This window comes from Chaetura pelagica, unplaced genomic scaffold (assembly GCF_000747805.2).
Source record: "Chaetura pelagica isolate M959 unplaced genomic scaffold, ChaPel_1.0 scaffold153, whole genome shotgun sequence".
Taxonomy (NCBI): domain Eukaryota; kingdom Metazoa; phylum Chordata; class Aves; order Apodiformes; family Apodidae; genus Chaetura; species Chaetura pelagica.
The window spans coordinates 147,276-162,148 of NW_009952707.1; the positions used below are offsets into that span (position 1 = coordinate 147,276).

Below are 14,873 nucleotides of genomic sequence, written 5' to 3' on the forward strand. Positions count from 1 at the left end.
GGGCTTGCGGGAGGCCAGCCGGCCGGTGGGTCTGCCGGGCTGCGGGGCGGCCCTGTCCCCTGAGGGGCCGGCGCGGGGCTGCCACGGGCGTTGGGAGTGCGTGGGGCGGCCTCCTGAGGCCCCGCACCGGGCCGCGCTCCGGGCTCCCGAGACAGGCGCTGTGCTGAAGCTTTTGCACTTTTAAAGCGTGGTACACAGTTCTTTTCGTCAGGTCGCCGTGTCTTGACGTGTAGTGTCGTGAGGAGGCTCAGCACTACTTAGTTTTGGTCGAGCGGTGTTTGTGGGCAGAACCCGCAGTTGCTGTGAGGGATGCGGGAGGTGGTGTTGCCTGGGACCGCCTGACAGCGATCATCTCGTTCCTGCGCGTACTTGTTTTACTTAATCCTTGGGCTTTGATTTACCTACTTAAACCATTTCATGATGAGTTCAATATCTACAAAGCTTTTTTCCACATAACCGTATTTTATTTGCAGAAAATATGAATTCCTTGTATGATGAATCAGTCGTAGTACAATTACGTGTTGCAGTTGCCTGTCGCTGCCTTTTTTCTTTACGTTTACTGTTGTTTCTAGCTATTGCTTCTGCGCCTTTTACCTTTTTTGTCTCTGATCCCATCAAACGTCATTTTAGATCTCTTTCAGAATTTGGATCCAGCTCTATCACAGACCTTTTTGCAGATTTGTTTCTGTCACTTGTCTGGCTTCCTTGTCCAAAGTAGTGGCTGAGCATTTTATCTTTTTGTTCTTTACTGTTGGCTGCCTCCTACAAATTCGAGTATGTGCTTAAAACCTGGCTTCTAGGTAGCCTTTTGGCTGTCGTGTCTGTTCTTATTTTTTGTTTGCCTTTTTTCTTCAGTGACTAATTTAAAGCATACTTATCTCAGTTGTTACTTCATCTTAGGTGATCCTTTTCCTGGAAGACTCTCCCTTTCTCTTCTCAATTTGCTGTTGAATTAGGTGATGCAGAAATACAATTCCAGTTATCAACTTCACACTATTCACAGGTCGTCACCTGATAATTCATACTTCTTTCATATTTTCTTCTATCTGAACGAAAAAATTCTCTCTCTGCTGCATCTTGTGTAGGTTACCTTTAATTAATATAGCTTGAGCACAAGTACAGGCAAAAGGAACTGGCTGATTTGTTTTTTATTTTCTTTTAACCATTTCTCTGTAGTTAATGAAAGATGTTCCACTGTATTTGTTTTGCAGGTCTGTCAGTGTGGTTTTGTCTTTGACTAGATCTCTTTCTTGCTGAACATCACAGAGAATTTTTATTCTGTTAATACACACCAGTCTCTTACCAAAAGCCTTTGCATATTACCTCTGGATTTGTCCCATTTCTATCTCAAAAACTCATTATAGTCTGCTACATCCTGCCTGTGGTTGGTCATCATTGCCTTCTACTGATGCTGCTGTCTGAGATTGTTCTTAAAGTTTTTTCAGCACGTTTGTATTAGTGCTTTTGCCCAGTGTGTTAATGGCAGGGAAACTGAGGGGTTAAGAAAGACAAATTAAAACAGCTCTTGTAGCACACATTTAATTCCTTCTTGAAGCCCAGTTTTCCTTTTAGGCCGAAAAGCATTCGAAAATGGTAAACAGTTGATGTGTGGATGACACTGCTTATTAAATTAGTTACAAGTATCATCACCATTGGTTGTTCTGCCACTTTCTTATATGCTGCATGATTCTGTAGATTGTGTGGTTGAGGCTGGAGCTGTTTTGTCCTGTATGCGTACACAAAAATCAAATTTCATTATATGCTAATTTCTTTCAGCACAGCTTTCCTTTAGCAGTGTTGTTTAAATCTTGGCCCGGTGCTGTTCCTTCTCAATAAAAGTGTGTATCTCTTTAAAAAAAACACACGTACAAAAAAAAAAAAGCTGATTTAGAATTGATTTAAAATGTGAAAAATTGGTATCTTCTTACTCACTGAAATGTATTGTTACTGCTGGGTACAGCCATGGGTATAGGACCTTGCTTGTGTCTTCAGTAAATCTGCCTAATGCTCTGTTCCATGCTGTTCATCTTGTCACTGCTTCTTCCTGTTAGGAAGCCTTGTGTCTGTCTGCTTCCTGTTTTATACTGGTGGGCCATATGCAATGGGGCTGGTAGTAGCAGCAAGTAGTTAGGTTCTGCTCCTTTTTCCTGTAATGATAAACATAATTCTGTGTGGGAGAAGTTGCTCAATCCACTGAAGTTTTTACAGGTAGACCTTAGGCTGGTCTTACACAATGAATACAAATACAGAGGGGGAGTTTGAAATCATCTGCCTCTTGCTTTTTAGGCTTCCGATATCAGATACGTGTTTTAACATCATGTTCCTTTTAGGTATTACAAAGTTAAAGCTGGATATCTGTTGCTCATGGTGCCATAGAAATAGGAATGTCATCAGCTTCATGTGACTTTTTTTTTTACTTCTTACTCATCCAGAGAAGCTTCAGTCCTGACACTACTATGTTAATGTTGAGTCTATTGCAAAGGATGTTTATTAGCTATGCTTTAATCAGCATCAGTTTGATAACATTTCAATGATGATAATTTATAGAGCTACTTCATGTGGCTGAATTGTGGCTGATGTCTGCACTTGTTTGCAGGAAACTCACTTGGCAGGTATGGATTTCCATGATATATGGTGTTTTCATTATGAGCATGTGTACTTTGAACTGTATTTCTTAATTAGGACGTAATGTCACCATACTTGCATTCCCAGTAAATCCTACTTGTAAGTTAGTTTTTGTTGTTGCTGCTTTTGTGCTTTGATGACTGGAGGCAGTGAACAGCAGACTGTCACCCCTTACAGAGAGTCTGAATAAATCTGAATCTTGGAGTTTCTCTGTAACTACTAATGCCAGGCTTTGTCCTAGCTGGTTACTTGTCTATTGGATCTTTCTGATTATCCTGGTTCACCTTTAGAGTGTATTTCACTGATGAAGCAAATTAAAGCAGATGAGCTCCTGAAACCTGTCCTACTTTAGGAAATGCTTCTGACCAAGGCTTAAAGCTGAGTAGCTACCTGGAATATTACTTGTTAAGTTATCTGAATGTTGTCTTCTGTACTGACAGCTGGAGGAGTCAGTTCTTCATTCCAGATGATGAGCTAGTGCCCAGAGATGACATCTTGGGCCTCTACCTCAAAACTTAAGGCTATTTTAATAATAATTTTTTAGGGAGACTCCAGAGCTTTGCAGCCTGACAAGTATTCTCAATAAATAGTGTGGCTGGCTGGCTTGAAATGTACTGATATTGGTTGAGATTAGCTTCAGATCTTTCCTGAAATTTTTCCAAATAGCTTTTTTTCCCCCACCTGCAGTACCTTGAAAAAGTGCACATCCTGCATCTCACAAAAGTATCTGTCCAGCATCTGATTTTGTCTAAATCTTGCTTAATCAGCTGTACATCTTGCGTGTGTTGTACATTTTGTGCATCTTGTCGTGGCACAGAACTAAAGATGCTTTATGTATTATTTAAAAGAATTGTTCTACAGCTATCACAAGTTAGTATATGATACATCCTCATGAGTAATGGTGTAAAACATTAATTACTATTTGCAATGTCTAGGGTGGCTCTACCACATTGACTATTAGCTTCCTGGCTCACTGCGTGTATGTCTTTACAATTCCCTTGTAATCCAATAGTCTGCAGCATGCAAAAGTAGTGATGATTCTGCCTTTAAGTCAATGTTAGCAAGTCCAAAGTGTTGTAGCTGTCTGTCTTGAAAGCTTTGAAAATTAAAGTCTGCTTCCTGATTTCCTATTGTACACAATTATTACCTGTGAGAATTCTCTGGGGTATTAACTTTCTGCAGAGGGATAAGCAATAATTCTTTACACCTGGAGAATGGCTTATTATGTAGTTAAAATGGCAACAATTTTGGTAGTTTTTTGTGGTCTACAAAGGATATTTGGATTTTTTAAATTATTTTTTTTTTATACCATGTGCTCCCAATGCTTTTCTGTGTTTACCGACATTTCAGATGCAGTTACTTTATTTCACAGGAGGCAATGAATTGTATCTGGGGCCATCTTCTCTTGAAGTGTTTTTTTCTTTTTCTACACACAAGGCCAGAATGTTCTGCAAAAAATAGTTTCTCTATTGCCCACAATGTGAATCCATGAAAAAAAGCCAAACACAACAACCCAAAATAACCCCAACAGCAATAAAAGAACCCAAAACCACACTTGAAACATTCTATTGCAGAAAAAAAGTGGATTTATAGAATTGTTTAAAAATCAAACAGGAGACTGGTTAGTTACTTTACAGCATTCGCTAATTGAAAATCTCTATTTTCAGTAGAGAAAAGCAACAAAAAGTTTTCTTTATTATCTTCCAGGTTTGTTAAAACCTGAAATACAAATTAGAAATATGTTTGTTTATAGTTCCACAAAAACACAACCAACAATGGTCAAGAAGAAAAATATTAGCTGTGTTACACTAGACCATTTCTTAGTGCAGTGTTAATTTAAGATCATGCTGAGTGCAGGATCGAGGGAAGACTTTCTTCTTCACAAGTTTATATTGTGACATGCTTGGAACTCCGTTTGAAGTTTCACAAGATATGGCTTTGGACACTTAAAGATTTTTATTTTTTTTTTCTTTTCATAACTGAGCTCTAGTTCTGAGTTGTGTGCCAGTCAGGGACTTAATCAGGGACACCGCTGAGGTACCTCTTAGGCTTTGAGCTGGGAAGAGAGAATATTGTTGTTCTTGGGGAGCAATCCCATTTGTTTCTGTCCTTCTGTGTCATCTATTGTTTGTAATGGTTTAAGCGAGTAGCTGAATAACAAAACAGATTGAGGAACTGGTCCTAGTAGATTGAGGAATTTATCTTGCTTAAACCAATCTTTGAAGTGTATGCGAACCTATACCCTTGTGTTGAATCTGTCACTTTCATTGAATGAAAGATGGGGAGAAGGCAAAAAAGTGTGAAAAAAATTTAAGCAGGTGACTTTAAATTGTCCTTTCAGCTGTAGTTCTCATAAAATCAGCCTCTTCTACATGTCTTTTCAGTGAGAAAGCTAAATTCAAATATTGATGTGTCGTTTTAATGAAATAGGCAAGAACTAGCTGCTGGATCAGACTTTTTCTGATAAAGCATCTGCTTTGGTCCATACCTGAGAGGGTGAGGTGTTTATAAGTCTTTCAGATGGTTTTAAAGGGAAGAAATAATTTGTGGCAACAAAGAAGAACCAGAAGAGAAATGCATGGTGCTGAAGGAGCCTGTTACTGCTGTGCAAATACAGGAGTCGAAGCAGGACCCTGCAGCAGTCAGTAGCTGGGAGTGCAGAATGGGAGCTGGGTTGATACACTGGCAAGTTGCTGGTCTTTGCTTTTTATTCTAGACTGTGTTGTTGCCACAGGTAGCAAGACCTGCTGTGTATCTTGCTTGAGTGACTTAATTTAATGAACACAGTTGGCTTCAATTCAGGATAGAAAGTGCCTTCATTTTTCTATTGCTTGTATATGCAAATGGTACATCATATTGCACCTAAGTAGGGAATGACTACTGCTGAAGTAACCCGTGACTGGATTTATAAACCAGCCCTCCTTCCCCTTCTCTACTTAATAATGCTTACTCTGTTGTGAAACAGGTTGCAGGTTTCTCCTTTTTAAGCATCTAAACACACCTGATAAACCTGTGTAAATCCTATAACATTCCATGTTTGTGTAGTATTGTCATACATTGTTCATGCTATGATAACCTGAATTTCCAGGTAATAGATGATGAAATGTTTATTTGGACTTTTTGCCTTTTTTCTTTTTTTTTTTTTTTTTTTTTTTTCTTCCTTTTTTTTTTTTTTTGCATGAGAAAGCGAAGTATTTTCTATATTTTTTTAATAAAATTGTTTTTTCCTTTCCTGACTCCATATGAACACCTGACCAAACAAGTCTTCCAACCAAAGTGTGTTTAATTATAGAAACTCTGACAGAAAAAAAACAACCCCATGGTGGAGATTGTATACTTGGTATAAAATCTGTTTTCTTTGTTAGAACTGGACATGAAGGAAAAACTCATATGCAGCTAACATTTTTAAGAAGCTTGTTCTCTACCACTCCCCTGTAATAAAAACTTTTGGGTCTAAGTATAGCTAAGAGAATCTAAATTTGTCAGAAGAGCTTTTCCATTTACTGTTACTGGAGGGATATTTTATTTGAGAAGCTATCTTGTTTTAAAGAAGTCTCAATTCTATTGGGACTCACTTCCAAAAAGGGTAAGTTTGATTGAATGTAACAGAGTATAATAAAGGGGAGGTGGAGATACAATGTTTCTAAAACACTTAGCTTAAAGAGAAGCATAGTAGGCTTATCTTCCCATTATTTAATAGGCTTCTTATCTATCTGTAATTCCATTTTTTTCCAGATGCTGTACAATCATCAGCTGTTCACTTGTGGCTACCTTTTTGTTTTTCTAACCAGGTCATTCTGAACTGTGCAACTCGCTTGTCCCAGGTGTCACTTATAGGTATGATTTGAACACCAGTCATTTAAGATTGGTTATCGTTATTGACAGACAAGGTTATTTTACTTATGAGTGTGTTTTAAGAGAGTTGAACATAATATGGGATCCCAGTCAAGGAAGGGTAGGCTTATGATGTCTATTTTTCTGTTAAATTTTTGTTACTTTTCTGCAAAAGTCAATGAAGCTGGACTACATAGATTGTTTTTAAGGATTGCTGTTAATTCCACTGTGGATTAAGGACTCAGATATGACTATTAATCTTAATTCTGTTTTCGTCTTGGGCAGCCATTGAAATTGTGAAACCGTTGGTCTCTTTTACAGTTGAGATCTTTCTTTGAATTAGATTTAGACATGTGAAAGAAAATTATGATGTGTTTGCCTTGTGTTTTATAACCAGAGACTTTTCTGTTTGGACAGAGTGAAATTAATGGTGGCAAAATTGAAGTTTTCTTCTGGCATTTATAGAACTATTATTTCTTATAACAAAATAATTTTCTTAGTGCAGGATCAGCAAAATGTATAGAAGATTACACTCCTGCAATTTAGAAGTTGCGCTTCAGTGTATTCTATCTTCTTTCATCTTTATTTTAAAAGACCAAAACCTAACAACACTAAATTCTGCATGTCTAATATTTTTTTCTGTGTGGCATTATTTAAGGGTAAACACTACTCTCTTAATGTAGGTTGTGAGTGCTGCATGTGTGCTTTTCAGAGCAGTAGTGTGAGGAAGCTGTCAGTGGAATGGCAGGACGGCCTCATCCTTATGACAGTAACTCCAGTGATCCAGAGAATTGGGATCGGAAATTGCATAATAGACCTCGTAAGCTTTGTAAACATTCAAGGTAGGTGCTATGTACCATCTATTGCATCTCAAAAACTAAGAGAAAAGTCCATTCTAAAGACTGCCGTATCTAGTTGTGGCAAGTCCTGTCATAAATATTGTAGCTGTATTTTATAAGGAATGCTTCTTAATTTTAAAAGATATTTTCTTGGCTAACTCATTTGTCAGTTTCCCTAATCTGTGCTTCGATTTGTTTTGCGACAGGTGGAATTTTAGTCTTTTTCTTAAATGTAAATGCTTTGTGTGCATTATCAAGATACTAGCCAAGTGGCTCAATGTATCATTTTTTTTTCCAGGGGATACTTCTTAGCAGTTACTTCCTTTTCAGTTGTTGGTGCTCTCTATTACATAGCATACTTATTTTAAGTGCAACTAATGCAGTGATAACTAATAGTTGCTTGCATGCAAGTATGACACTAGCACTTTCTTTGTGAAGCTGTGTGTCAGCTCTTGCTTTTGCCTGCATCCTTTGCCGTATACATGTTTAAGTGCTTCTTGATTTGAAGACATTCTGAAGTTAATTAGTGTTTTTCCAGTATATATTGTTCAAAAATGTACTAAGCAAATCAGTTAGTCACCTAGCAAATGTATATGAAGAAGCATGTTGCTGGAAATGTACATAAGCATCCAAATAAGTCCGTATCGTCTAAGTACTTTGCCCTTTTAGAAATGCTAAATAGAACTAAAATATCTCTGTTAGCTACCTAAAATTGTTAATGACTTAGGCTTTCCCACTTGCAAAATGATGTGAAAAGAGCTAACGAGCACATTCAGTAGCAGCAACTTAATTCACATTTCTGTTGCATAGGTTCAGATAAACCAGACTCAAGCGTTGCCCTAAGTATTCTATGGGCAATTAATAATGTGGGTTATTTTCCTGTCATTAACTCTCGGATAATTGTGAGACATCCAAGAGGGCAGGAAAAAAGAGTGCAGCAACAATTAAAAGGCTTACATGGAGACCCATGTAATTATAGGCCTGTCTGTGATGTGAGTAATGGAAGGTTCACACAGAACTAAAGAAGGTGGCTGGAGTTGCTAGTCAATATAGGCTCATGGACTATTAGAGCTTTGTACAGCTGATGTTTTTATTAAGATGATGGTGTCTGGTAAGTGGTTGGTCCGTGCTTATTTAGGACCAAAATGTGGTGCAGTATCAGGCAATGAACAATGTGGCTATAATAGGGCATTGGATGTGAGTGGAGGACTGTTCATTGTCAGATGTTGGAGTGTGATTGTAAATAAGTGATTAATTGCTGAGCCCAGTTCATGCAGTTCATCTCTGATCCTGTGCTACCTCCCATGACAAGTGATCTGGAATAAAACCTAAAACTGATATTGATGCAGATGACGCGTTATGGGGAGTGTTAAATAATGAAAAGGACTCAATAGCATGTGATCTGAGTGGCTTGATGAACTGGGTGCAAATAACCATTCTGTCTTCCTATAGAATCATAGAATGTGCTGAGTTGGAAGGGACCCATCAGGATCTGTCCCTGTGTAGGGCACCCCAAATGACTAAATACAAAGTTAAACATTTAGGAACAAAGAATGTAGGCCATTTTTGTAGATTACATCAACTCACAATCATTGGTAGTGCTGAAGCAGTAAAGCTTCTCCACAGTGAAGCATCATAAAGAGCACCGGCTTAATGGATAAATTGAACATATATTTCCAGTAACATCATATGGTCAAACGGGCTGATGCAGCTGTTGGGTGTGTAGTTGAGTTATTGGAACTCTTGTATCAGCAGTTCAAGGAAGATTTTGATTAGAGGGGATTCTGAAGACCTAGAAGTTAGTAAACATCTTTTAAGACAGGAAAAACTCAAAGGTTTAATAATGACATTTTGGTCAGTCTCTAAAGATCCAACAGAAACAGCATGATGATGATGATCTTTAGGCAGTAATTTGTAATAAAGTACAGTATCTGGAAGCTGAACCTGGGCAAATCCAATCCAGAGAAACAGCATGTCTTACCATGTGTCGTCTGGTTTGGATCATCTGTTCTGGGCAGATGTTTAAATAAGAAGCTGTGCAGCTTTCTGAAAAAGATCATTTGATGCACAAAGGAGATAGCTCAAGGAAGTGTATGGCTACACCTTTTGGAAGGGCTGCTGGTGTTCACTTTATATGATCTGAGTTCAAGGTTCACACATTAGGAAGCATGAAATCTGTGCCTGTAAAATAGCCACAGCAATGTTGGATGTATATCAGATAAAACACAATTTGTGTTTCCAATAACATACTGAACAGCCAGTGTTTTATGGAAGCTTCTAGTGTGTATGGTAGGGATATAGTATCCAAGCTAGCATATTTTTTCTTTTCCCCCAAATAATGTAGACCCATTTTGGAAATCTTTGAGAATCTAACTAATAGTTTGAGATTTTAATAGAGTAAGGAATAAATAAAGGAGAAATATTTTGTTGCCTTGTTCCTTTGAGATACTTGATTACTTCAGATAATCCAGTTATTGGAAAATAGTGTACTTTATTCAAAAGCCTAAACAAAATAATTGGATTTTGCAAGACTAAGTATAGACATTACTGTAATTTCTGACTTAATTGGCTCTCTTTCTCCAGACAAGTGGAAGTCTGTTTGAAAAATGCAGTGAAGGGAAAATGCTTCTGAAGACATAAGTTTTAATAATATAACTTAAACTCAGCTACTGTGTTATAAGATTCGAGTACTGCAGTTTTATTTGCCTTGCACTTTCAAAATATGCCTTGTTATCATAAAGAAAAAAAACACTGCAAATTAGAGAAGTGCAACAGTGGAATAAGAACTTCATAATAAATCTCAACAAGGGAGTAATATTTAAGATAGATGCTTAGCTTGTCACTTGGTGCTTTGGAGTGTTTAATCCTCCAGCCTTAACATTCTTAAAATAGCTTAGATAATTTTCTAGACTCTTAGAAAACATAATCTAGGACTGTGAGCTGGCCTTCCATGTGCAAGGCTTATGTGGCAGCATGGATAGCCACTGGATTTGGCTCCCTTCACTGAGGTGTCTCTGATGCATAGGACGTCTGGCAAAACTGTCTAGGGGGTGTATGTACTAAACAATTACACAGTTCAGCATTGTATCTTTTATTAGTTTGAGTGTCCAATTTTTGAAACCTCTGGCAAGAAGACCATTGTCTTCTATCCTCCTTTTTCTTAGTGGTTCTGAGATAGGTGTTGTAATGGAAAACTCAGAGATTCAAGAAAAAAGGACCAAAAAAATAATGCACATGATCCTCGTGTAAATCTCAAGAGCCTGACAGGATGAAATTATATGGTGTTAAAGCTGGCTGTAACTAATTATCCAGTCAGTCTTGTTTGTCCAAGCTATTAAAAAATATTTTGATAGGTTTTTTATTTAAGTACCCAAATAAGATGGAATAAAACTCTCAGGAACCATATGTTACTAAACAGTAGCTAATGTTCAAGTAAATGGTCTCTGGATTTATATTTTCATTATGTATTGCTGTTTTGTATTTCTTTTTAATTTTTTATTTATCATTAGTTTACCATGTGTCATTTCTATATAGTGCTGTAGTTTCTGTTGTTGGAAGACTGTAATTCTAATTCCGTTGTACTAATTGCTTTCTCTGGAGTTGTGGTGAAGAATCTGTGGCTTAAACTTCCTCTTACTTAAGATTTGTCCTGGATTTAATTTCCTAAATCTGCTTCTTTTTTAGTCCCATTGGATAGTTCCTTGTTTGGTCATTCTATTTAGATAGATTTAGGTTCAAAGTCCTGCTTGCCCTACTACATTAATGAACAAAATCTGGCTGTGCTGTGATTCTCTTGTCATGACTCTTGAATCTCTTGAATCCTTGAAAATCTTCAACTTCTTTGAAGAATTTTCTATAGATGACAAGTTATTTTGCAGATGCTGCATGCAGATAATTTTTTCCCTAGTATTATTTTTCCATGCTGCAAGGATGCATTCATGGGTTGTGAATGGAAGTACCGCTTGCCTCAGCATTTTGTGAGTACATGAAGCATCCCCAGAAGGGTCCTTTTCTCATCTCTGGGATGATATCAGAGTGCATATGTTTTCCACTGCAGGACATGTTTTATTTCTCTTTGTGTAAATTGGATTTCTGCAGTTGTACGCTTTAAAGCATGGAGCAGGCCTACACAACATAGGACATGAAAATAATTAGGCCAACTTTTGCCATAGGCTCAGGTCGTAGTCTGTGAATTACTGTGCATCATCTGCTGTAAGTTAACTACAAATAGGCCTGCTCTTAATTGCAACGTGGTGTTGGCTAATCAAGATCTCTTGATCTAAATTTTATTTGAGCCAGGATGTAAAACCCTCAGAAGAAACTGGAATGGGGTGTTCCTGGGGTCTAGAAAAATCAGCTGCTCTCAGTGATGGCTTTCAGACACATTAGTCTACCAATCTTTCATAAAGTGTCTAAGGTATTGCTGGGTTTAAACAGTTGGGTTGCTTTTTTTTCCTTTCTTTTTGACATCCTTTTTTTCTGAAATGGCAGCTTGTGAACAATGCTGAGAAGGAAAACTTAGTGACTTTCTATACAAAAGCACACATTAAATCGTCCTCAAATTCTCTAGCACACAAATGACCTTTTCCAAATATCATCAGACACTATTTGTGGTGGACTTTGGCATCGTGCAAAACTTGATCAGACCTGGTCTTTTAATTAAGATGCAAAACGCTTTAGAGATTAAGTGATAATCCTTAGAATTATTATGTCCTAGGGTTTGTATGGACAGCTCTTTTTTGTTGCTGTCCTTTCTGCTCTGAGAGGAGAAACTGTAATGGCTAGATAGAGGTTCAGTGACTGTTTAGACCCAGTTCTTTTGAATTTGAACTTCTGAAGTTGTTTTTTAATAAATGGAAGTACTTTCCAGTTCCAAGGAGAATATGCTTCAGAGTTTCCTAAACTTCAATTTTTACCTAACATCCCCTTTTGAAAAAGGAGTAGGAATTGCTATATAAATCAAGACAACTAGTATTCTTGTGGAGGTCATATACTTGGGTCATTTTACAGAAGTCATAAGGTATGCATATACCTTCCTAAAGGTTAATTTCTTGCTGAAAAATCCCTTTAGTAGTGGAAAACTTGTGGGATTTTTTTCATGAAAATGAAATGGAACTGAAATACTAAGAAATAAATTACTCATGGTTGAAAGCGCCCACAATAAATAGATGACTCATGGTTGAAAAAGCCCACTGGAGACCAAAATTATGTATTTCAGAATTTTGGAGCAGGAAAGTGTTCACACAGTTGCCATGTGGGGCTGAGGGAAGATCCTGTAGCATTCCCCAAATAAAGCAGAGAATTCATCCCAAGGGCTTCATTAATGGAGGTGGAGTTGCATGTGACTGCTGATCTGTGCTTTTGCAAGATTTTGATGGGTGTGTGTCCTTGCCTGAGGAGTAGTTTTATGGGAATCAGGAGCTAATCCATCCATGGCATGTTCTCTCTATGTGAAATAGGTGTAAAGGAGAACAAAACATGTTAGAAGAAAAGACACTGTAGAGGGACCAATGCTGAAAGAACCTGGATGCACTTGCACTTTTTCTTGCTTTTGGGGGAAAAATAAGGCCAGAGCAAGAACGTTTCTCCAATGTGCTTTCTACATTGCTTGTTATAGCCATGTCTTCCATGGCTTATTTGGAAGGGAAGAAAGGGCTTAGGAAAATGTGATGAATATTCTACCCCTGGGGCATGGGGAGGGTTGTTGTGTGAACATTCACAAGACCCTAAACCCAGAGAAAATTCATGGGCTCAAGTAATTGTAATTGTGTGAACAGAAATTTTTCTTCTGTGTCTTAAAGAGCTGACTCCTCAGTCTAGAATGCTGATGCTCTCCTGCCTTTCTAATCACAAATCCCATTTTTCTTACCAACTTTTTATAACAGCAATCTTTTGCTGAACAATCTCCTTTATTCCTTCAGTTTTCATCATATTTAATTTCCACTCTACTGCTTATGACATCTTGATCTTTATTTATTGTAAGACTTGCTTTTAAACTATTCCTTTGGTAAATGGTGGCTCCTTAAAACAGCCTACAGATATTCTAAAAAGAGTAATTTAAAAAAGCTGTAGCATAACACTTACTTATCCTCCCCCAAAGGAAAAAAAAAACCTTTAGAAATTTTTATTCTGACACATACATTAATTTCATTTTTGTTTTTTGTGTGTGGTGGGCTTGACATGTTTTGATCTAAAGATGCACGACATCAGCTCTTGGTGAACTGATTTTGGATCAGTAAACTTACTGATTAGTATGATCATATACTAATATTTTAATTGTCACAAAGCATGGTACATTTTTACTGGCTTAGACTTGCTGTAGAAGGGATGTTTGTAGTTAAAAAATTGAGGCTGTTTTGCCTTGTTCTCACAAGGCTATTGCTGTACCTGCTTATGAACTCAGTGAAAGGGGAATTCATTTTAAATATTGATGCAGGCAGAGTTTACCGGAGCAGATTAACCGTCCCCTGAAACTTGCATGGATTTGTCTATCTCGACTGATCATGAACACAGATGAGAGCTGTGACGAGGGAAAGTTAGCAATAACCTTTTCAGATGTGGTTTGTGTGCGCTGAAGCCCGACAAGCTGGCAGGACTAGAAATAGCTTCGCAGATGGTACTTGGCACGGTCCCGAGCAGCTCTCCTCTCGCACGCTCCCCACCCTGCCTGTCAGTTGCAGTACCCAATGGCTGCCTGGAGATGAGGAGCCAGCAAGTATGAATTCAGCTCACAGGAGGCTGTGAGGTCAGACGTCAGTGTTGCACTACGCATGGCTGAGTCAGTGACTGTGAGAAATTGAATTAATATCTGGAGGGGTTTGCGTCTTAGAACACTTAATGGACTGTATAGCTGCAATCCCCTATCCTTGAGGGGAAAATGATGGAGGAAAAAGTAAGGCTTGCTGATGGTGCAGTGAACTACTGAAGAAATGATGGAAATAGCAAATATGCTGAGCTTAACAAGTAATGCCAAAGGATGCTGATCTGGCTTTCAAAGCTGCCTTTTTGGAAGGAGCAGAATTCCTTTGTGTTCTGATTTCAAAATTATTTCCATGCTTTTGTGTTTCCTCCCTGATAGATACAAGAGGAAGGTGCGTATCTGTTAACAGGAATAATCTGTGGGCATTATTTGGAGAAGAATGAGGAAAGGGAAAAGTACTGTCCTTTGTGTGCACTGGTCATTTGAAATGTCTGCTGACAAAGAACAGACTTCAGGGGGAGGAAGGGGGGCATAAGCATTGTCATTGTTTAAGTCCTAGCAATATGAGCAGAACAGATTTATTCTAAAGCCTTATAGCATTCTATCTGTAACTTTGTGTATAGATAAAGCTCTATATCCTTGTTCTACAAGTGTTTATTATATAAATCATCCTAGGAAAGGATTAGATATAAGTTTATATTTTAAGAGGAATTAATACAAGTTTTAGAAGATAAAGGGAGGGGGGGAAAAGGGCAAAAGGCTTGGTAAATATTCCACTGCTGCATTCTTTTAATTTAGGTAAGGTTTTAGGTTGGGTTTGGAAGTAATAAGTATATTGGTTTACCATCATAATTTTGTGTATACAAGTGTTCAGC

The 14,873-nt window shown here is 37.9% G+C and overlaps 1 protein-coding gene across 2 annotated transcripts in view; it reads left to right on the plus strand.

Moving 5' to 3' along the window:
• Positions 1-7,137: 7,137 nt before the first annotated feature.
• BTBD10 (BTB (POZ) domain containing 10) overlaps positions 7,138-14,873 on the plus strand; it is a 22,582-nt gene continuing 14,846 nt past the window's right edge. The window contains exon 1 of one of the 2 annotated variants that reach the window (XM_009994233.1): positions 7,138-7,301. In XM_009994233.1, the coding sequence (XP_009992535.1) occupies positions 7,201-7,301 (101 nt within the window). In that variant the 5' untranslated portion in view covers positions 7,138-7,200. Of the gene's footprint in view, positions 7,302-14,089; positions 14,390-14,873 lie in introns of those variants that run through there. The other variant, XM_009994232.1, reaches the window with a different exon arrangement.